This window comes from Mesoplodon mirus (genome assembly GCF_964341445.2).
Source record: "Mesoplodon mirus genome assembly, chromosome: 19".
Taxonomy (NCBI): Eukaryota; Metazoa; Chordata; class Mammalia; order Artiodactyla; family Ziphiidae; genus Mesoplodon; species Mesoplodon mirus.
In genome coordinates, this window is record NC_138995.1 from 13,454,144 (window position 1) to 13,477,963 (window position 23,820).

Sequence of the window (23,820 nt, forward strand, 5' to 3'; positions counted from 1 at the left end):
TCTGACCTCACACCCAACCTGCACATCAAGTGAGGAAAAGGGATATGGGCCTAAGAAATGAAGATATTCTCCTACAAGGGGCTCTATTCTGTGGGCTGCCTCCACAGATGTCGAGGAAAATCCAGCGGCCATTATTCCCGAACTTCAGGGGTCTGGGGCTAGACTCGGCAAGGACTGCGACCAGAAGCCAGTTGGAGCCACAGCATTTATTCCACAGACACCCAGGAAGCCACGGGCTGTCACACTGGGGGCACCCGTGGGGTGGGGGGTGGGGGAGAGAGGGGAGGAGGAGATAAGAAATCACATGGCATTATCGAGTATTGCACATGGTCCTTTTATTCTCTGCAGCAAAAACGATTCCTCCCTGCAGGCCCAGAGCTTTGGGTCTGCAGAGAACTCTACAGACACAATCCTGGGGTAGTGGTTCTAGACAGATGGCACTGACGTGCTCGGGGCAGAAGCGTGACATGGGAATTGAGTCACAGGCTGGCTCCCAGGCTAAGTTCCAGTTACTGCTAGGAGGATAGATGGGGCTGTTTAAAGGTCCCAAGATTAGAATGTCCTTGTGGGGGATGGAGCGCTCCTGGCTGGACGGATCCATCTGGGTGCGGGGGAGATGCCTCCTCATGGAAGCCGCCCTCCCCCCTCAGTTCTTCACATCTCCCAGGTGGAGCTGGGCAAAGGAGGCGGCCAGCTGCAGCGCCTCCTGCAGGCAGCCCACGTTCTTGCCTGTGGCCTGAGCGGACACATCTTTGCCACCACCTTTGCCATCCATCAGACCTGACACCTGTTGCACCCACTCACTGGCTTTCAGGCCCCGGTTGGCTGCATTCTAGAAGACGGGAAGGAGAAGTGGGGGTCAGGACAGAGGACGGGATTGAGGGAGACAAGGAGAGGGGTGGGATGGAAAAAGGATGGGGGAGCCTGACACCCAATCCTGCCCTGGGTGATGCTGCCAGAGCTAAGAGAGATCCTACAGTGGGTACGACAGCCAGGGCGAGGCATACTGAGTAGCAAAGCCAGCACGGTTAAACATATCCACCAGGGAGGGGAGAGCCTGAGGGGAAGGGGTGCTGGGGAGGTGACAAACAGGTGAGCACGAAAACTGCCACTTCTAACAGGGGTTGCACAAACACACATGGGTCTTGGCAAACAGGTGTAAGAAGAACCAAGCTCCCTGAGAAAAGCTATGGCCACTGGCACAGAGCTGCTGTGAGCACTGCAGGGCACTCTGACCTGGGGGACTTGACACAAGCATGTGATCTTGCCAGCCTCATTATCCACTGTGAAGAGCATGGCAGACGTCTCAGGGGAATGCGTCTTGAAGAGCTTCAAGGCTTCGTTCAGGGCCTGTGGGGAGAACCTGGCATCAGGCCATGGCCCTGGGGAAGGGGGCCACGCTCTCTCCAAGTGCAGCGGGTCTGGAGAGCTCAGTTCTCAGAGAGCTCCCACCCCCTACCCCCTTCTAAGAGCAAGTGCTGGTCCCAGGAGCCTGGATGGAGGACTAAGCACAGGGCCTCACCCACGCTCTGGCTCGGAGATTCACCTTCCACCTCGAGGAGCCACAGCTCTCCAGCCAGCAGCTCTCTCCACGGCTCAGCCCAACCTCAGTCCCAGAGAGTGGGCCGTCAGGCAACTACTCTGCTCAGAGCCACAAGGCTCCCACTTCAGCCGCCAGAAGGCTGAGACCCCGAGAGGAGGAGACAAGCAGCAGACAGGCACAGGGCAGTGCCATGGAGCCCCACCCCTGGCTTGCCTTGGCCGAGGCGCCACTCTCCATCTCCAGGATGACAAGGGGCTGGTTGGGGCTGCTGTCAATGAGCTGCTTTGTCTTCTCCAGCACCTGCAAGGGAGGGAGTCCAGAGGAGAGGCCTCAGGTCAGAGGCTCAGACTCCGAAACCCAGAGAGCAGTCTGCACAGCCGTCGCTGGGTAAATCCTCCCGGCTCCTGCACTGCCAGGACTCACCCGCTTCTGGACATCGGCTTTGTTAGCCCGGTCTAGGTCATCCATGATTTTCTTCAGGGATTTGAGATTCTCCCGGAATTCATCCTTCTGCCACTGAGGGATGACTGCAGTGGCCAGAGCCTGGAACCAGAACAGGAAGTCCACTGGGAGCTGGGCCACGAGGAGTGAGGATGTGAGCCCACCCCACCCTTCTGGCTTCTGACACCAGAGTCCCCCAACCAGTGTCCAGAAGGAGAGAGAACACAAGGACAAAAAGGAAGCCACTGGCCTTGAGACGAGTCACTTTATGAGCAAGTGCATGAGTTGTAAGGAGCAGGGCTGGAGAGAAAGGGGCAGAATAAAGGGAGCGGGGACCCCGTTAGACCTGGTCCCCCCACGGCAGTGAACACAGCCCGTGATGGGCTAATGGGAAGCCCCCGAATGTTAACAAACACCAGAAGACCTGGAGACAGTGGGCTCCCACAGCACCTCTCCCACCCCCCTCAACACCAGTGCCCACTAGTGCTCAGAAGGGGCTGCCCTGCCATCGGCAACGGGGGCAGCAGCTGGTTCCAGGGGTCCGCAGGCCAGGATCCGGGAAGCCCCCTTGGCAAGGTTGCCGGACATCAGAAGTCAGTCCAAAGGCCCACTGCACCGAGAACCAGGACCTGAGGAGGCGGCCGCCCCTACCTCACCGAGGTCCGCGATCTCCCTCTGCACGTCCTTATTTGGCGCAGTCTGGGCCTTCACTTTGGCCTCCGCGACAGAGAGAGATTTCTTCAAGCTCTCCGCTTTCCTGAGCGCCTGGGAGGAGGACAATCAGAGTTGCCCACTGTGGGCCAGGCAACTTTCAGCTTCACGACTCTGTAAACGGTGGCAGACACTGATGGCAGGCTATGGAACAACACACCCCCAGAACACCAGAACTTTCTCTTCCTTCAGGAGCAAGTGTTTGCAGCCTCATGCCCCAGAAAGGAGCACCCTCCTCACATACCTGACCAGCGGAACTCAGGTTCAGGGGGTGACGGAGAACTCATGAGCCAGGAGCCCTTCCCACCTACGAAATCATCACTCCTCAAGCCCCGGCACACGTCAGGCGTGAGCTACAGTCCCCACGCCCAGAGCAACTGTCCCCGTACTCCATGCGTCTCAAACTGGGTACATACCCCTAGGGAGATGTGGCTAAGTGCTGGGGGCACAGAAGCCACAGCAAAACTATGGCCTACCCTCCTAGACACAGACATCTTATGGCAGAATTTACCTATATTTTAAAAGATTAAATGTAAGATAGCTAGAACGTTTCGTGAGGTGCTGGCTTTCTTCCGCCAGGCGGGGTAACGGGAGGACACTCTGGAGGGAGTGTTGTACCTCCGATTCTGACCGCAGCGGCCACGTGACCATCGGCACTGTGGATCCACAGATTGGGCCCCGCTTGCCTTGTTCAAGTAAGCCACAAACCAGCCTGACCTGCTCACCTTCTGGGCTTCGGCACCTGTGACAGCAACAATCCTCCGGATGCCCTTGGCGATAGCTTCTTCACTCACAATCACAAAAGCTCCCGCGTGACTCGAATTCTGCAGATGCCTGAATGGCAGAAGGCAAAGTTCATGGTCCTCACAGCACCCAGGAGCCCTTGGCTGGCAGGCAGGAGCCCTAAGTGGTAGTCGCTCCCAGGGAAGCTCCCTCAAGGGGATGATGAGAAAAGGCCCTTCGTGTTTATTTCAGAACGCAGCTGTGGCCTGCAAGGGGCAGGCAGTCAGAGAAGGCCTGGCTGGGGCCGACGCTGAGCAGGGCACCACGTGCCTGGGCCTCAGGTTTCTCATGCGTGAAATGTGGACAGTTCTCCCTCACCGGACTGCTGCCTTCTGTACCTGCTCAACGGCCTGAGAGTATCGGTGGATTCCCTTTCAAGTCTTACCACAGCACCTCAGACAACCCCAGGGGCTCAGAGAACCTCAAATGCTCATTTACCCTCAGCCACTCCGCAAGGATGATGTAAAGTCTCCGAAAGCTGTTTCCAGTGCTCTAGAGAGTGTCATGTAGAGAGGTATTAAGGCAGACGTGGGACTCATTTGAAGGCCCAAGTCTACTGGGCAGAGGGAGGCCTGGAATGTGACCTCCCAGATCCCTACCCCATCCTCCACACACCCACCTGCTCTCTGCCTGCCTGAGGCTCACAGGAGGCCCTGGATGGGCTCTACCATGGCCTTAAGAATGTTTTTTTCCCCCTGATTTCTTTGCAGGCAGGAATTTCCCAGGCCACCAGACGGTCCCAGAAAGACCCCAAGGGCTATGGAGGACTCCAAGTTGGCAGAAACATGTGGCTGCCCACAGCCAAACTGAGCCGGGTCTACCGTGGGGCCTGACTCAGGGGCTCTGAGACAATGAGGTTAATTCCACAGATGCTGCTCAAGCCTGAAAAGGGAACTATGTGAGGCCCTGGGAATGAAAAGGGCCTAGGACCAGACCAGAAGCTCCAGGACCCCGCTGAATCATGAATTCCCAGGCCTCCTGTCGTCATCCGTCCAGGGAACGAGAGCAAGCAGCTGTAAGTGTTAAGGTGACATTTTTCCCCTTCCCTCCTTGGAAGAACATTTCATCACACACCCAGAAAATGTCAACGTCAGACACTGAGGGGTCTGATGGGAGCACACAGATGCTGATTCCTGGGAATGCTGTTTGGCAACTGCATTTCTGAGGACTCTGTTTCAACCTTAGACAAATGAGAGCTGGTCTAGCCTATTACCCACACCCTCCGAGGGTAACGCAAATTAACAACAGGCAGGTCCACCCACTGCTCCCCCGAGGTACTCACGTTCCCCCACAGAACTCAACAGAAGTGAGCGAGCCAGCAGGACCGGAGGGGTCATCCAGCAGCTCAGACACCGGGACCCCAATAGAGACGACCCGCACAGGGTCAGGATAGGTCTCATCAAACACAGCCCGCAGGCCCTGGATGGCTTTAGCTGCTGCCAGAGGACAATCCTGGGTGTAGACGGGCTGCCACAGAAAGAAGATAGGACAAAAAGCTGGGAAAAGATCTTCTCTGAAGGTGCAGTAGGAAGCAGCAGGGAGAGTGTGGTCTTGCAGGCAGGGCTCTGGGTTTCTGATCTCGGCTCTGCCCATCATGTGCCCTGAGCCTCCCCAAATAAAGCCCCATGTGCAAAGTCAAGGGGCTCAAAATAGGAATCTCCAACTACTTTGTTAAACCGTGAACCAAATCTTAAATGGATGCGCTATATGTAGAACAGATTTAACTAAAAGAGCTCTGGTTGTCCTAAGGAAGGGGCGGACCAAAGACCTCCCTGAGGCCCCCCACTGAACACCAGCACTGCCCCCTACCCAGCACAGTTAAGAATCACTGCTTTGTGCTAACACATATATATGGAATTTAAGAAGAAAAAAAAATGTCATGAAGAACCTAGGGGTAAGACAGCAATAAAGACACAGACCTACTAGAGAATGGACTTGAGGATATGGAGAGGGGGAAGGGTAAGCTGTGACAAAGCGAAAGACAGGCATGGACATATATACACTACCAAATGTAAGGTAGATAGCTAGTGGGAAGCAGCCACATAGCACAGGGAGATCAGCTCGGTGCTTTGTGACTGCCTGGAGGGGTGGGATAGGGAGGGTGGGAGGGAGACGCAAGAGGGAGGGGATATGGGAACAGATGTATATGTATAACTGATTCACTTTGTTATAAAGCAGAAACTAACACACCATTGTTAAGCAACAATAAAGATGTAAAAAAAAAAATCACTGCTTTGAACACATGTGTTCACAGGACAGACTACGGCTCGACAGAGTGAGAGCATCTGGGCGGGGGTGGGGGCGGGGGCAGGGCGGCTCCGCACACAGAAAGCGATGGTGCAGGAAGGAGTGGAGCTCATGACCCAAGAGCTCACATGTAACGCAACCTACCTTGGCTGCTTCAATCATCTCGTTTGCAATCTCCTCGGCCTTCTTGATCTGTTGGGTGGACATGGCTCCCTTGGCGGTGAAGTCAAACCGAAGGCGGTCAGGAGCAACCAGGGAGCCTCTCTGGTCAGCCTCCCCAAGCACGGAACGCAGGGCGAAGTTTAGGATGTGGGTGGCTGTGTGGTTGCTCATGACAGGCCTCCGTCGGGGCTATAAAGGGCAGAGCAGGCTGGTGGAGAGGTCTGCAGCGGACTGCTGGTCGGCCCCCAGTACCTGCTCTCCACTTCTTCCCAAGTACTAGAGTTTTTAGTTGGACCCATGGCTGCCCAGAATAAAGCCTACAGCTTCCCTTGCCGCTAACTGTGGCCATGTAACTAAATTCTGGTCAGTGGGCTGGGAGCAGAAGTGATGTGTGCCCTTAAAGGAACACACCCTCCCCTTCCTCTTTCCCACTGTCTAGAACAGGAGTTGGCAAGTTATGGCCTGTGGGCCAAACCCATCCTGCAATCCATTTTTATATCTAGGTTTATTGGAACATAGCCACACCCGTGTGTTTACGTATTGCCTACGGTGCTTTTGTGTCACAACGGCAGAGTCGAGTAGCTGTGATGGAGACAGTATGGTTCAGAAAACCAAAAATATTTACTATCCGGCACTTCACAAAAAAAGTCCACCAACCCCTGGCCTAGAAAATGGATCTGATAGCTACCTTCTTGGACCATGAAAGCAAGGGCAACGCCCCAGGAATGATGGTGGAACAAAAGCAAGGAAGAGCAAGGCCCTGTGACTTTGTGGGGAGGGCCTCGGCATCAGCTCAGACTTTCAGGTGAGAAACACATTTCTGTCTTGTTTTATGCTACTATTACTTTGGAGCTCTGGCACGTGCAGCAGAACCTATTTCTTAATACAGGATCCTTGGCTCCTGAAGAAGTATTTGAGGTTAAGCTGGAGAAAGGCAATCCGTGAAAATGAAGCTATAGGATCTCAACTGAAATCACTGTGGTGTAACTTGGGAACAGATTTAACTCTCAGTGACATCCCTCAAAATTTACTTCTGCACCTAACACGCAATCATCTACTTATAATCTCACTTAGGAGGGACAGTAATGATGGACCAATTTAAAGCCAGAGGAGGGGGGCTTCCCTGGTGGTGCAGTGGTTGAGAGTCTGCCTGCTAATGCAAGAGACACGGGTTCGAGCCCTGGTCTGGGAGGATCCCACATGCCGCGGAGCAACTAAGCCCGTGAGCCGCAACTGCTGAGCCTGCGCGTCTGGAGCCTGTGCTCCACAACGGGAGAGGCCACGATAGTGAGAGGCCCGTGCACTGCGATGAAGAGTGGCCCCCACTTGCCACAACTAGAGAAGGCCCTCGCACAGAAACGAAGACCCAACATGGACATAAATAAATAAATAAATTAAAAAAAAAAAAAGCTGCCCTCCCAGAGGGGGCTCTTATAAAAAAATAATAATAATAATAAATAAATAAATAAATAAAGCCAGAGGAGGAGATGAATTCCTTTCACAACCTGCATCAAATCACTATGGTGTACACTTTTAAACAACTCATGTAATTCTACATGCCAGGTATGCCTCAATAAAGCAGACTTTTTTTTTAAAAGGGGAAGGAGAGATGATTACTAACCAGCCTAAAGCAACTCAAACTCACCTCATCAATAAACAGCCGGACCTGATCCCCCACTTTCAGGCTGCCATAGATTGTTCCTATGTGCAGGACATACCCTCCTCGGACCTGAGCGTTCTTCACCGTAAACTCAGTTTTCTAAGAGGAGTCAAGGAGGAGACCAATACATAAATAAATCCAAATACATATGTGTGTGTATATATGTATGTATATAAATATATATAAATGGACATAAATATGAATTCTCCCTTTAGGTACTATACACACATACCATTAGTACTATTATATATACATACATACATATATATATGGACCACTATATAAATATTTATCATTACAAACACACAACACTTTAAATATGTAATACATGTGTATATATACACAGACACAGACACACACACACTCTCCATTAAGGAGCATCTTAGAGAATTAAAGCCATTGTAAGGAAGCTCAAGCCCGAGACCAGGTAACTCATCCGAGACCGCAGAGACAGCAGTGGCTGAGCTACAGGCCACGGCTTCTACAAGGATGTCTGCCCTCCAGAGCGCTATCTCTCCTTATTTACAAGGAAAGCCTGGAGGAACCAAGGATCAACCTAAGCAGCCTGGCTGCAAGGATCCTGCTACAAGGGGACCTAACGGCGATGAAAGCAACACAGTACAAGAAGCAGCTCCCTCGGCTTCAGAAACACTGACTACAGAACACAACTCACAGATCGGTGGTGTCTGCCCCTCAGGGCTGGGGGCACCAAGGAGCCAGAGCAGCCGCCCGGGGCCCAGGCCCGGCCCTTGGCTGGCCCCCACCCCCACTAATGAAGAAGAACTGTTAGCTCACGTCTTCGCTGCTGTCATCGACCTTCACCAGGTAGCCTTCGTCGTAGATCTGCCCTCCTTGCTCGGCATAGAAGCAGGTCTTGTCCAGCACCACTCCACACTCCTGGCCCGTGGACACTTCCTCCACAAACATCTTGTCCCTGCGCAGAGCCATCACTGTAGCCACCGCACTCTCAAACACTGCATACAAGGGGAAAACACGGTTGATGACTTCATTCACACATTCTTAGCTGGCTTTTATCGGATTCTATTTCTCAAACTCTCCTTAGGTCCTAATTGTCTAATTTCATGTTGGAAGAAGCCTATTAGACTCCACAAAAGGGCTTAACGTGCTGGTTTTCTACTGGAGAATATAATACTCAGTAGGGGTGACCAACTGTCCCAGTTTGCTTGGGACCAAGGGATTTCCCAGGGTGTGAGGAAACACAGGGACAATGTCAGTGTCAACACTGGGACAATTCTGGGAAAATGGGACAGATGGTCACCCTAACTGTGAGCTACTGAACAGAAACCTGATGAATTTGATTAGTAGGTATTTAAGAGTAGTGATAAATTCCCTACTCCAAGGTCAATTCATAAGGAATGTATTCCTTTTGTGGGCTTCCTTACATAGATTTAGGTATCTCTGCTGGAGCAAAAAAAGCAAAAACATGTAGCACCTGTATATTTCTTTTGAGTTGTCTTAACTTTAGAATGCTACTATCCCGATGCAAAATTCAACAGCCACTGTGAATTTTATCAATCAATGTCATTTCCCTTGTTTCCTGCAAGATGTTGCAATTAGGGAAAACTGGGTATTAAGGTACAAGGAATCTCCTGGTAAATTTCTTTTTTTACAACTTCCTGTGAATCTATAATTATTCCAAAATAAATAGAAAGTCAATCACCAAGGGTCTCTCTGAGTATAAAATTACACAGCATGACTACACAGAATGGCAAGCAAGGCTACCATGGATATTCTGGGTTCCTAATCTTGAGACTCATTGCTTGAAAACCACCCCAGATGAGCACACTAACATACCGTAGCTCCCACTGGAGTCCGAATGGTAATTATACTTTGGAGAATCATCTGTTGCCTCCAGACCCTTTTCCCGGAGCTCTTCAATAGCATAAATGTCCAGCATAATGAGGTCTTCCCCACCAGCTCCCTTGCCCTGTGATTTTAGCTGCCAGTAAGAGAAATAAGCATAAGTTACCTTAATGTCAAAGAAAAAGAACTCTGAAGGACTTGAAATTGCTAAACTATGCCCAATGTAAAGCTCTAAAACAGTTTTTTGATCTCAGCGCTACTGACATTTGGGGCCAGGTAACTCTTGTTCTGGGAGGCTGTCCACTGAAGGATGTTGAGCAGCATTCCTGGCCTCTACCCACTACAGGCCAGTAGCATCCAACCCCAGTTGTGAAAACCAAAAAATGTCTTTATACGCTACTGCCAAATATCCCCTGGGGTAAGGGGTGTCTTGGGAAAAACAGAATTCCCCTGGTCTTGGGAGAAACAGAATTTCAAAGACTTTAATGGAAGGAAACTCTTTCTTGCCTTGCAGCCAAGTCCTGCTGGATTGGTGCTGAGTTTCTTGCTCACTCCCCAAATGCTTTACCTGAGCCAGCTTCCTCTCCTCTTCAAAGCCATCCATATCTACCACCAGGCCCTTCTCTTCAGCAATCAGTCCAGTAAGATCCACTGGAAACCCATAGGTGTCATAGAGGAGCCAAGCAGTGTCCCCTACACAGCACAAAGGAATCACATAAGAATGACAGGGATGGCCCCCTTCTTTTCCATCCCAACCCCTTCCCAGGAGGACACTGGCAGTGACAGGAGGGATTAAAGAGCCAGGCAAGTTAGTAATGGTTCTGTGTATTTGTCAGAAAATCCATCAAATCTTTTGCAGTCAACCTGGGGGAAGCACGAGAGGTCCCTGGAAAAGTTCTGTTTCTTAATCTGAACACAAGTGTGTTCAGTTTGTGGAAATTCATCAGGCTTTCACCTTGAACATTATATTATACTTCCATAAAAAGTAAAAACTTTTGGAATTAATTTTCCTGTCTGGTAAAAAATTTAAGTTGTAAAACACTATATACTATTCGTTCCCATTTTTTGCTTGCGCACGCACACACACCCCTATATACGTTTGTATGCAAATACAGAAAATTCCTGAATAGTTATACAACAAACTCCAAAGAGTTGTGACTTCTGAGAAATGAGTTTGGGAAAGAGGATTTTCACTTTTTACTTCTGTACTGTTTGAATACTTTGCCACAATAATATGTTACTTTTAATAATCTTACTATAAACCCCATTTTACACCAAAAGCGGTCTAACCAAGCTATGCTCAGCCTTTGGAGACACAGGAATCCACTGTCAGTTTGTGAGAAAGGGCTTGCCTCTTCCAGAAAGATGAACCAGCCTACTGAAGAAAGGAACAAACCGGTCCTTACCGGGAATGGTTTTGCTGTCTCCCAGGCTCTGAATTTTCCTGTCCAGGATGCGACGCCCTCTGCTGAGCGTCTTGAGAAATTGCACTTCTTCTTCATTAATGATGTCCTTCACCATATCTGGGTCCTTCTTTAGCTCAGGAAATGCATCTCCCTGGTAAACGGGAGACACAGATATGAGCCCAATGAAGGCAGGGACTATACTATGACTCCTCTATAAGTTCTCATTAACAGTGTGATATCTCCCACTCTACACCTTTTAAGGTATGTGCTTCAGTACAGAAGAAGTGAACAGGAAATACACCTACCAGGGACTGGACGACAACATCTGCTAATGTAGCAAAGAAACCCCTGCTGGCGTTGAGTTTCTCATGGGAGTATCGAACAGCCCGGCGGAGAATCCGTCTCAACACATACCTATAAGAGGCAGAACCCAGTTTCCTGCTAGACAACATTCCCAGCCAAGCGTTTTGTAGTGGGTCCTTTGGAATTCTACCCAAGCAACATGACCAATTTTTTATCTTTCTCTTTCAGATTCTTTCTTTTATCCTAAGCCTGCTTTTTTTTTTTTTTTGCATTCCCCCAAGGTCATTAACATTAATTCCAGCATAAAACTCAGTAATATATCCACAAATATGCATCAAGGATAACCTGGGGTAACCTTGGTTTATTTTCCAAGCTTGTTCTGCTGAACCAGAGATGGAGGCAAGAAGTAGAGACCAGACGGCCAACTTGATGCCCACAATCCAATCCCAGGTCCTGGCTGTCAGTCACGAAGTTGCCTGGGGTTCATCAGTATCTCCCGTGCCCCTGCCAATATCTTATCAAACAACCTTAAATACAATCCTTATCATCTTGTACTTGGCAGCAGAAATTTAATATAGTGAACTCTTCCAAGTGAGCTGAAACTCCCTTTATCCCTAAAAAAAATAAAAGGATCCCTCCAACTACCTAGAAGACAAACAACAATGAAGTATGGTGTTAAGTTCCACAGAGAGCCATAAAACTCAACAGCGTCAGTCCTAACCCTGCCCCACGTGTAACACACTTACCCCCGCCCTGTGTTGTCAGGTCGGCCACCATCAGCCAGGGCCACGGTGATGGTCCGAGCGTGGTCGGCCAGCACCCGGTAGGCCATGTCGATCCCATCAGCATCATCAGCACCAACCTTCCCAGTGTATGGCCGAGCACCTGTGCCCTACAGATAAAAAACAGGAGGCAGCTCATCAGGAAGCAGCCCTTCTGGTGTTGCCTCACCCTAGGAGGTTCAGAGGGGACTGACGGGGCATAAAGAGAAAGGACGACCCTCTTGCCAGATCCTATAACTCCAAGAGAGGTAACAGGAGCAAGAGTGAAGAGCCTCCAGCTAGGCCCCTGCACACGATAAAATACAGTGCCTTGTGCTTAGACCCCTGTGTTATTAACAATGAAGTTGGTAGATGGTCACAGGTACCCTCACCCGGCAAAGCATATGATTGTTTTATCTCTGACAGTATTAAGGGTCCAGCCTGGAAACCTCCACAGTAGTCTGCAATAGGACCAGTACCTTCTGAATGGCTTCAAAGTAAGGGACAAAAAGGTCAGTGTCATAGTTGGACATTTTATTCTGCAGCACAGACACCAGTCGCTCCAGGCCCATCCCTGTGTCAATGCTTTTCTTGGGAAGAGGTTTCAGAATGCCATCGGTTTCCCTGCAAGATCCAGAGAAAGAGGAGGATGAAAAATGGACTCAGGCTGCCACCTCTCCCTGCTGGGTAGAACTCACTTTGCAGTTTGCAGGCTGTGACTATTTGCCATTTGCCTCTGCCTGTTTTGGTGGGAGGTGGGGAGTGAAGGGAGAAAGGGAAGAAATACTCTGGGGTTCATTAAAGAGTGAGGCAAGCTTCAAGGAAATGAGCGTTAAAACAGCAGTTCAAATTATAGCAAAAATGACATTATAGGAATAGCCCTTAAGCAGGTAGTATGTGGAATAAAACTAGTTTATAAAAGAATAGGCCCAGGGCCTCCCTGGTGGCGCAGTGGTTGAGAGTCCGCCTGCCGATGCAGGGGATACGGGTTCGTGCCCCGGTCTGGGAGGATCCCATATGCCGCGGAGCGGCTGGGCCCGTGAGCCATGGCCGCTGGGCCTGCGCATCCGGAGCCTGTGCTCCGCAACGGGGGAGGCCACAGCAGTGAGAGGCCCGCATACCGCAAAAAGAAAAAAAAAAAAAAAAAAAAAAAAAAAAGAATAGGCCCAGCCCTGTCCCAGAGATCAGAGGGAAAACCTGAGAAATAAAATTGAACAAATGTCCACAAGATCCCATGATGCCTTTAGCACTGCTCCACTGTCCCCAAAGACGAGGATGAGAAGACAGCTATGCGCTCTGAGTTCCTCTCGCTCTACGCGGCTTGAGGCAAGGTGCTACTCTTAGCAGGAACAGATCAGGACCCCAAGGCCACCTGTTATACTGGATGAACACGAGGTTCCAGATCTCTAGCACATTGGGGTCATCCTGGTTGACGAGGTGCGCCGCATCCCGATCACCAATCCGGTCATAGTGGATCTCACTGCAGGGACCACAAGGGCCCGTGTCACCCATTTCCCAGAAGTTATCCTTCATGTTGCCTGGGAGGATTTTGCTGTCATCCAGCCTGCAGAGAGCGGGAAGATAAGCCCAGTTATAGCTAGTGACAGGATTCTGCGGAGACTTGCATCCACCAAAAAAGGAGATCCTTATGCATTTCTAGAAAGAAGGCTCACTCTTTGGCAATTACTAGTGCTGAGTCTGCATTCAAATCCTGATAAAGAAGCAGAACATGATTCTTTTCAAGAGTGACTACAACAGAATACAAAATGCACATATGCTGTGATCATAAACAAATAAAAACATGCAAAGATATAGATAAAGCCTAGACAGGAACACATAAAAATGAAAATGTTTATGCTGAATATGACCAGAATTTACCTATCTGTCTGTCTGTCTGTCTGTCTATCTATCTATCGGCTGCCCGGCTTGTGGGATCTTAGCTCCCTGATCAGGGATGGAACCCGTGTCCCCTGCAGTGGAAGTGCATAGTCCTAACCACTGGACCGCCAGGGAATTCCCAACCAGAATTTAAACAAATTTCTTTGCCCGTTTCTTTGCAAATGTTCCTTCATTTTTATAAATAAAAACAATTATATTATGACAGTGTAAGTGTTAAAAAAAAAGCAGCTGATCATTTAAAGTCACCTCTCTATGCCCCAATTTAGTCATCTGTCTTTTACCTTAAAATGATACCAAAAAGAATTTAATAAGGTTAAGACATTTCCAAAATATTGACTGTGCTGAGAGTTGCTAGATAATGGAGCACTCAGAAAAGATTATGCTTGCTTGAAAACAAAGTACAGATATATACAAGCCAAGTAAAACAGGATTCAGAAAGTCAAGAGTAGTATTTTAAGTTTCACATGTGTTACTACTAAAAACATCCAAGTACATTTAGACTATAGAGTCTAACCAAAGAGGGATTTCAGACCAAGTACAAGGGGAAGCTGGACTGGAATAGTATACCTGGAGTAAAAGTAATTTAAAAAAATAAAAATAAAGAAGTAGCAGTGCTTAAGTATATAAAAAGCTATGCACTAAACGACAAGAGAGTTTAAGTAAAAAGAACAAGAGAATGAGACAAGGACATCAAGGGCATTCTTGTTATCTACAGGGGAACATCACTCCACAGATTCCTCTTGATACAGAGCTTCATAAATTATATTATGTTCAAAGCCCAGAACACATATCACTCATCTATCATGTTACCTTTTATGCTATGTGATTTTATATTAGAATTATATTACGTTAAAAAAAAAAAAACCCACAGGGCTTCCCTGGTGGCACAGTGGTTGAGAGTCTGCCTGCCGATGCAGGGGACATGGGTTCGTGCCCCGGTCTGGGAAGCTCCCACATGCCGCGGAGCGGCTGGGCCCGTGAGCCATGGCCGCTGAGCCTGCGCATCCGGAGCCTGCGCTCCGCAACGGGAGAGGCCGCAACAGTGAGAGGCCCGCGTACCGCAAAAACAAAAACGAAAACAAAAAAACCCCACAACTTCCTTTGTCCTAGACCTGTTTGACGCCATTATATTTCTATAAGAAATAAACTGTTTCATATCAATACACTCTGTTGAAAAAGACACACACATACACACAGGGCTACAGAAATATGAAAAAAGGCCTGAAAGACTCTATATGGGGTATCAAACTAAAAACAAGGAGTAATGTTAGGGATCTTCCATTTCCTATTTTTTGCATTTCCATGTAGTTTGAAATTTCAAAATATATGCACTCTACGTACAATTTCTAAAAATATATAAAAAGCAAAAAAAAAAAAGAGACTCTTTATGTTGGCTTTCAACGACAGAATGATCAAGTAAACCTACTAAGAAGCAACGGATGCACCAAAGGATAATTACTCCCAGTCACCTCCACCTCCACATACACACCCCAAAATAGGAAATGGCAATGCACCCCAAGTCCTAAGACCCCACTCTGACACTGAGTGTAGGAACCATTTTATTCCTCCATACTCATACTCTCCACATGCGAGCTACATTCTTACCCCAAGTTGTGCCAGATCTGTTTGCACTCCAGGTCTGGTTCTAAGCCGGCTGGTTCATCCCCCCCAAAGTAAGTAACGTAGAGTCTTTCAACTGGAATGCCAAACTCTTGGGTGAGAAGTTCTAGAGCCATCTTACATGCCAATTCCTACAAAAAGATAAAAAAGATGTGGAATATGACCAAACCAGAATCTATTTAATATGAGTAGGAGAGGTCCAATGCAGTATCTTCACAGTCAAATTTATCCAAGAAATCCACACGTAAACTGAAATCATAAAATTACAGGTACTGCTTCCAAGAAGTCTTAGAATTGATAAATGTCCTTCACTTCTGAATCTCCTAGATGATATTTTGTATCATGAAACCATCAAAGTTAGAACCCATTTCCCACAGTAGAAATGACTGTTTTGCTCAAAATCCCTCTGATCTTTGCCCAGAGATCTCCTCTTTGAACTTACCTTGAAGTAATCTCCAAAAGACCAGGAGCCCAACATCTCAAAGAAGGTGTGATGATAGACATCCTTGCCCACATCGTCCAGGTCATTGTGTTTGCCCCCAGCCCGGATGCATTTCTGGGTATTGGCAGCTCTGCTCAGCTTTGCCATAGGGTGAGATGGGTCAAGTGTATTCAGAAAGATGGGTTTGAACTAAAAAAGAAAGGGAACATTTCAACTTTTAAAGAGCTGCAGATATATCAGGTGGTTACAGGCTGGCAGGAAGAGAACACACATAGACTATTCACTTCCGGATTTGATTAGCCTGCAATACAGAAACTTATCAGAGGCAGGTGGCCCTGTGGGCTGCAGCAGAGGCAGCCTGTCTTGGAGCAGCTCCTCCCTGGTCCTAGTTCTCCAACGGTCTCCACCACTGCCAGTAACACCAGCTGCACAAAGGAAAGCCCTGCCAGATCTGGGATAACAATCAAGGTTGATGCAGTGAAACCCGTGTTTCCTCTCAAGTCTCTGCAGTCAGGGCTTATACCATCTTTCTGGAAGAACATATTCTAAAACCAATGTGCTGGCTTGGTAGTAAAGGTGATAAGGAAGAAAAAAAATTGAGACCTGTTAAGGGAGTAAAATTAGCACCACTTGGTCACACTAAGTCACACTAGTTCTATAATCACACATGGCTGGTGTGTGATTAGATATAGAACTACCATCATTGCAGAAAGTACATTGTACAGTCCTGCACTAGATCATAAACTGCTTAAAAGCAGAAACTATCTTACTTAGCTATTATCCAGCACCTAGAAAAGTACCTGAAAAGAATAGATGCTCAATAAATACTAATTCAAAATGTAAAAACAAACAAAGCAAAACAAAAAAAAAAAACACAAGGTATTTCTGATCAAGAGGCATAGAGCACATAAGCAAATGACTGCCTGGGTTCAAATCCATGCTCCAGCATTTACCAGCTTCGTGAGCTTGGGCAGTTTACTTGAGCCTTCAGTGCCTCAGTAGGATGGCACAGAGTGAGGATTAAATGAGTTAATATACATAAGACAGGGCTTCCCTGGTGGCGCAGTGGTTGAGAGTCCGCCTGCTGATGCAGGGGACGCGGGTTCGTGCCCCGGTCCGGGAAGATCCCACATGCCGCGGAGCGGCCGGCCCGTGAGCCACAACTACTGAGCCTGCGCGTCTGGAGCCTGTGCTCCGCAACGGGAGAGGCCGCGATAGTGAGAGGCCCGTGCACCGCAATGAAGAGTGGCCCCCGCTTGCCACAACTAGAGAAAGCCCTCGCACAGAAACGAAGACCCAACACAGCAAAAATAAATAATGAACTCCTACCCCCAACATCTTAAAAAAAAAAAAAAAAAATATATATATATATATATATATATATATATATATATATATATATATACACATAAGACACAGAGCAATGCCTGGCGTATAGAAGGTGCTACATGCAGGCTACTAGTTACCGTTATTCAGAGAATGTTTATAAACCTTGGACTCCATGGTCCTTCTGCCAAGTACATTCAGCTCATGTGGGAGAAGACAAAGCCTAGGTATGCCTGAGTAGAATAAAACTGTTCCAGTGTTCCAGAAAACTCAGCACCTTGAAAGAGTCCACCTAAAATTAGTGCCCTCAATTCCAGGTGTATGCATGGGACTCACACAACTGAAAACACTTTTATAACTTCATGGTTCATGTAATACAGGTGGAGAATGTTCCTAGTTTTCCATGCCAGAGAAGAGACCTGAGAGAACAGAAAATGTCAACTTATCCCACAGTGAGGGGCATCCTAAGGGCTGGTGGGTCCACCGGGCTAAGCAGTCACCCAGAGAACCTCCAAAGGAAAGTCCTGAGGGCCCCATCTAACCTGAATCCACTTCCAGCCAATTAAATAGTTTTCAATGTCACAGGTATATTGAAAAACTCCTTTTAAACACCTTTATAAACTTGTGATGCTCTCATTACTTCACGAGAAAATGCTTGTCTCCAAAAATAAAACTTTTAAATATCTTTTATAGTTCAATTGCCCCAAACACAAATCCTACTAATAAAGTTTCGTCAGCAGTAGATCCGAATTGGCATTCGTGGCAGTAGCTTCAAGAAAGAAGTTTAAAAAAAGGGAAAAAGTAAGTCAGAAAGAGAAAGACAAATACCGTATGCTAACACATATATATGGAATTTTTTTTAAAAATGTCATGAAGAACCTAGGGGTAAAACGGGAATAAAGACACAGACCTACTTGAGAATGGACTTGAGGATATGGGGAGGGGGAAGGGTAAGCTGTGACAAAGCAAAAGAGAGGCATGGACATATATACACTACCAAACGTAAGGTAGATAGCTAGTGGGAAGCAGCCGCATAGAACAGGGAGATCAGCTCGGTGCTTTGTGTCCACCTAGAGGGGTGGGATAGGGAGGGTGGGAGGGAGGGAGATGCATGAGGGAAGGGATGTGGGAACAGATGTTTATGTGTGACTGATTCACTTTGTTATAAAGCAGAAACTAATAAAAAAATTTAAAAAATAAAAATAAAAAAGGGAAAAAAATCAATAAGACTGTGCATGGGACTTCCCTGGTGGCACAGTGGTTGAGAATCCGCCTGCCAATGCAGGGGACACAGGTTCGAGCCCTGGTGCGGGAAGATCCCACATGCTGCGGAGCAACTAAATCCATGTGCCACAACTACTGAGCCTGCGCTCTAGAGCCCGTGAGCCACAACTATTGAAGCCCACGTGCCACAACTACTGAAGTCGCACGCCTAGGGCCCGTGCTCCGCAACAAGAGAAGCCACGGCAATGAGAAGCCCGCGCACCGCAACGAAGAGTAGCCCCCGCTCGCCACAACTAGAGAAAGCCCGTGTGCAGCAACGAAGACCCAACGCAGCCAAAAATAAATAAATAAATACATTAATTAATTAATTAAAGAAAAAAAATAAGACTGTGCATGGCCTAGAATGGGAATGAAAGCAAAGCCTTAAAAGAATCCTGAAGAACTGACATTTTATAAAGAAAAAAACACGGACAATGAAAAGATGAAGGACAACCACAACAGCTGAGTTAACAAGTCTCTTCAGGACTCAGCAAGATTAACCCAGCCTCTGATTGTAATAAAGCACAGCTTTTTCCTTAGGAGGAAAAAAAAAAAAAAAAGGCAAAACTTTACAGACTAGATGTAGGCTGTATTTTTCTTGAGAGGCATACAAGTTTAATCCATGAGTATCGGGGTCTCTCATCATAATTAAAAATAATGATCGTTAATATTCAAGTACCTACTTCAAATACTGTGCTAAACATTTTAAATGCATTATTTTATTTACTCCTCACTGCAACCTAAAGGCAGGCACTATCATTATTCCTCATTTCACAGACAAAGAAACAGAGGTTCAACGACATAAAGTAGATTCTGCAGGATCACACAGGAAGGACAGCACTGGGATTCTGACTGACTCCAGGGCTGCTTTGCTGCCTCTGTGGACAAAGAAGCCAAGGGGAAGGGAAAACACCCTTACCTGGTTCATGCCTGCGTTGGCAAAGAGCAAAGTGGGATCATCCAAAGGGATGGTGGCAGATGAGTGAACATAGGTGTGTTCATTTCTCTTGAAGAAATCTATAAAACGCTGCCGGATTTCACTTGCTGTTAGGGTTGAGTCCATCTCGAAAATAACCCTACGGAACTAACCAAAGGAAAAATGAAAGAAAATTAGGGGAATTGAAACTAAGAGATAAGTAAACATTACACAAGACTCCTAGCTTCTCAGGCCATGTCAAAGCAGGACGCGGGTAAGCTGTTTGATCCTAAAACCTCTGTGTTGTAATGTCCAAGGCTAAAATCATCATCGAAGCAAAACTTGCTGCAGTAGCAGACAGCAACCCCACAGGCTCTTCCTTCCCGGGCCAACCTCAATCTGTTCAATACACCAACACATTAAGCGGAGGAGGTGGTTTCTTCATGCATTCATTCACTGCAAAAATGTATGGAGCGCCCGCTGTTCCAAGCCCTAGGTCAGGAATTAAGAAATGGGACTAGGGCTTCCCTGGTGGCGCAGTGGTTGAGAGTCCGCCTGCCAATGCAGGGGACACGGGTTCGAGCCCTGGTCTGGGAGGATCCCACATGCCGCGGAGCGGCTGGGCCCATGTGCTACAACTACTGAAGCCCGCGCGCCTGGAGCCCGTGCTCTGCAACAAGAGAAGCCACCGCAGTGAGAAGCCAGCGCACCACAACAAAGACACAACACAGCCAAAAATAAATTAATTAATTTAAAAAAAAAAAAAGAAAGAAATGGGAATAAAACCTCACAGTTCAGTCTAGCAGAAGAGCCCCCTGGAGACGAGGGAGGCTCAGGAGACCCAGGTTCCAGTCCTGGCTCCAAGTCCTTAAGGGAATTACTTCACGAACAAAAGGGGGCCATAACAGATGAACTCTAAGGGCCCTTCCAGCTCTGTCTTAACCCACATGCCTAGAACAGTGCAAAGTTCCACTATCTCCAAAGCCAGGGCCTCTAGGTTTGGCCAGGGGAGGAAACAGTGGACCTAGGGATGGGCCCATCTGTACAAGGAACTGCCTTGCAAGCAGGAATGTACCTGCCTCCACTTAGCTCCTCCAGAACCCAACTGCTAAACTGCTGCCTTCCCAGCTATTTGACTGCTAGGGAGTGAGGACGCTGTAGCCACACTGAGGAAGTAGAGTTCAAAGCCAGTGAAAGAGAGAGGGAATCAGAAGAGAGGGAAATTAGGAATAAAACAGTTTCAAAGCTCTTTCACGTATATTACACGGCTTCTCTGACAGGCGGGTTAGAGAGAAGTGACAGGCCTTGGTAGAGGGTACCAATCACTGGCATGGAGTTGTAGTGCCATGTAGCACTGGGTGTCTAGAAAAATAGGAACCCTCTCATTCACAACATTATCTAAAAGTCTCTAGAATTCTAGACCTGGCTCTAACCTTTAAAAAGTCACTTTGGGGACTTCCCTCGTGGCACAGTGGTTAAGAATCCTCCTGCCAATGCAGGGGACATGGGTTCGAGCCCTGGTCCGGGAGGATGCCACATGCTGCCGAGCAACTAAGCCCATGCACCACAACTGCTGAGCCTGCACTCTAGAGCCCACAAGCCACAATTACTGAAGCCTGTGCGCCCAGAGCCCGTGCTCCGCAGCGGGAGGGGCCCCCGCGATGAGAGGTCCGCACACCGCAACGGAGAGTAGCCCTGCTCGCCTCAACTAGAGAGAGCTGGCACGCAGCAATGAAGACCCAACGCAGCCAAAAATAAAAATAAACAAACAAACAAATAAATAAATAAATTTATTTTAAAAATACAGTCACTTTGGGACTTCCCTGGTGGTCCAGTGGTTAAGACTCCGCGCTTCCAATGCAGGGGTCGTGGGTTCGATCCCTGGTTGGGGAACTGAGATCCCACATGCCTCACAGCATGGCCAAAAAATTTTTTAAACAATTAAATAAATAAAAAGGCACTTTGTCCTAAATTTGTTTCCTTTTTTGTAAAAAAGTAAGATCTACTCTGCCTACGCCACCTGGGCTGTGAGGCCAAAAGCCATCCTGTATTTGGAAGCAACTTGTAACCTGGAACAAGTTGGATACTATTACTTTACATCACTTAGCTCAAAGTTTTCTTCCTTCCTAGGAGGAAGATACAAAGAAAGATGTACACAGCGAACACGATGAGACTGTGACTTAGATTTATGTTTAATCACAATTTCAATTGATTTATTCACAACTCAATCAACTCATTACTCAAACAAAAAGCCCTTTGGGCAAAAAGATGGTGAAACACTGGCAGACAGAGCCAAGGAGCTGACTAAAATCCCCACAGCTGAGGACTTTCTGTTCACGCTAAGGAGTCAAGGCTACGGTTTCTAGAAAGTTTGTCACACCACATTCTTCCTCGACCCTTCTCATCATGGCTCTCAATGAATATTAATCATGGTGGCAACAATGAACGTACGGTGCTAATTCTGACTGAGCAGCAACATCATAGCTGTTTCAGAATGTTCATTGCTCCTCCTCTAAATGTGTTACCTGAGGAAAATAAGCAGTTCCATTCCAAAAGACACATGAATTTTCCATCTTTGTTTATTCATTCAACGTATTGAATACATACTGTATGCTGGGAACCAAGATGAAAGAGAGTCCATGCCCTTAATAGGGAGACAGTCACAGAAATAACTGCAGTATGATGTAAAAGGATCCAATATATTGCTGTTAGGCCCTATGGACGCTGGGACTATTAAAGGCTGTGTCACCATCACCACTCATTCATTTATTCAATATAAATACACAGGAAGGCTATATTGGATACAGAGGTAGCACAAAGGAGGTCAGATTCCATTTCCCAGCAGGAACTGTAAAGGTCTTAAGTACCTTAAATCACACTGGCCTTTGGGTTTAAGGCTCCAGCCACTGGACCTTTCAACATGGTCTTCACTTGCCAGGTAAGCTGACTACCCTATTCTCCCTTTTTGCCTTCTCCTAGTTAATTTCTCATTGCTGGCATCTCAATTTCAAAGAGACTTATTTAAGGAAGCCTTCTCCTTCTTGATCAGATTCTCCCTATTTTATTCTCATAGCCCCAGGTGTCTCCCGTCATAATTTGCACATGCATTTGACAGCTGGAGGTCCATCTCCCCAACAGGCTGTAAGTTCCAGCCCAGTGAGAATCATGACTGGTGGTTTTTGCTCACCATTACGGGTATGTCCTCAGCATCCAGCACAGTGGTTGCTAAGTATTTCATGGTATAATTAATAACCTTTTAGTAGCGAACTGTGAATGAATTTAAAGCACACTGGAAACGCAGACCCTGAAAAAGTAACAGCTAAACGTGGTGGAGCACGGAAAGTGCTTCTAGATAGGCCTGGACTAGTATCAGTTATTAGCTAATTTTAAGAATTCAGGGAACGGCTCCCAGCCTGATTCCACCCGTCTTGACCACTCCACCCGCCCGCAACCTCGCCCGCCCCTAGGGGGTTAAAACCAGGGGAGATAAAACCTCAGCTTTGGGCGGATGGTCAGCGACAACAGTGATCCTTCCAAGGTCTCGGTCCTCAGCAAGGCGACCCGAGGCCACTCCACCACCGGCGCTCCAAGGGTCTGACAAAAGGCCACTCTCCAGCTGCCGTGTCGCCAAGCGGCTGCCTCAACCCCGGCTCCAGCCCATGCCCCGTTCCAGAGGACTCACAGGGCCTGGCCCAGGGACCAAACGCCAAGCACAGCCGCTATCGCGGCGCCGTAGAACTCTCTCAGAGGTCAATCTGCTTCTCCCGAGGGTCGCAGTTCCTAACTCCTCCCTCAAAGCCCAACGCCCGGAGCCACGGTTACCTGTTCCCGCAGACACGCAGAGATACCAGCGCCAAACCACTGCCCTCGGCAGCACGCACCGCCCCGTCCAACCAGAGCCCACGGGTGGAAAGTGCCCCGCCGCGCCTTACCTTTCCGAGAAATTATTGGTCATCCGACATGCCAGTCAACTGGAGCACGAATCAGCTTATTAGTTGGTTTCTGGGAAGGCGGCTCTAAGTCGGCTGATGCAATGGCAGGGAAAGAAGGGACTAGGGCACGTCACGTGACAAGTAAGGATGTGGACTTCTGGGGACCGACATTTTAGTATCCATCCTCTAAATCCTAGTCGTTGACATGATTAATAAGGGGGAAATGGTGACGTGTGTTTGCTAGAGGTCACAGCTCTTAGTATCTAGTTATGTTCGTTTTAGTTGCAGAATGGTATGCAGACCTCAGATTCTGATACGTTGTGCTTTATGGATACACTTGTCCTTTAGACCTTGTTGGATTTGGTATGGAAAAAATAACGTACTCTTTGAGAGGCGATTAAATTGGCATTTGGTCCTCGATTTGCCTTTGAAAAGTAATAGTTAATGTTTATATGTGAGGCATTATTAAACACTTCCTACATTATTTCGTTTAGTTTTTAAACTGTGTATGAGGCAGGCCAACTGGCATACCTTTTACAGATGAAGTAAATGCCTTGCCTAAGTACACACTGAAAAGTAAG

At 47.7% G+C, this 23,820-nt stretch overlaps 1 protein-coding gene across 2 annotated transcripts; it reads right to left on the reverse strand.

Moving 5' to 3' along the window:
• Positions 1-310: 310 nt before the first annotated feature.
• On the reverse strand, positions 311-23,221 carry AARS1 (alanyl-tRNA synthetase 1). Of its 2 annotated transcripts, none has more exons than XM_082607147.1 (21): positions 23,130-23,221; positions 19,311-19,475; positions 15,803-15,991; positions 15,346-15,491; positions 13,214-13,405; positions 12,321-12,465; positions 11,827-11,972; positions 11,083-11,191; positions 10,778-10,928; positions 9,940-10,064; positions 9,363-9,507; positions 8,343-8,521; positions 7,533-7,646; positions 5,870-6,076; positions 4,761-4,945; positions 3,421-3,529; positions 2,636-2,749; positions 1,967-2,086; positions 1,757-1,843; positions 1,237-1,350; positions 311-832 (listed from the first exon to the last, which is right to left on the reverse strand). In XM_082607147.1, the coding sequence occupies exons 2-21, from the start codon at positions 19,452-19,454 to the stop codon at positions 647-649; spliced, it is 2,907 nt and encodes a 968-aa protein (XP_082463273.1). In that variant the 5' UTR covers positions 19,455-19,475; positions 23,130-23,221; the 3' UTR covers positions 311-646. The 2 variants fall into 2 exon arrangements, with proteins under 2 accessions (XP_082463273.1, XP_082463272.1); XM_082607146.1 differs by lacking the exon at positions 23,130-23,221 and adding an exon at positions 22,801-23,123.
• Positions 23,222-23,820: the final 599 nt, after the last annotated feature.

Excerpts from the sequence above, each read along its gene's own strand:
- AARS1 (XM_082607147.1), bottom strand. The coding sequence starts at position 19,454 with ATGGACTCAACCCTAACAGCAAGTGAAATCCGGCAGCGTTTTATAGAT. Across the intron at positions 11,192-11,826 it reads CCTGACAACACAGGGCGGGG|GTATGTGTTGAGACGGATTC; the intron begins GTAAGTGTGTTA and ends TGCCTCTTATAG. Across the intron at positions 4,946-5,869 it reads AGATGATTGAAGCAGCCAAG|CCCGTCTACACCCAGGATTG; the intron begins GTAGGTTGCGTT and ends TTTCTGTGGCAG.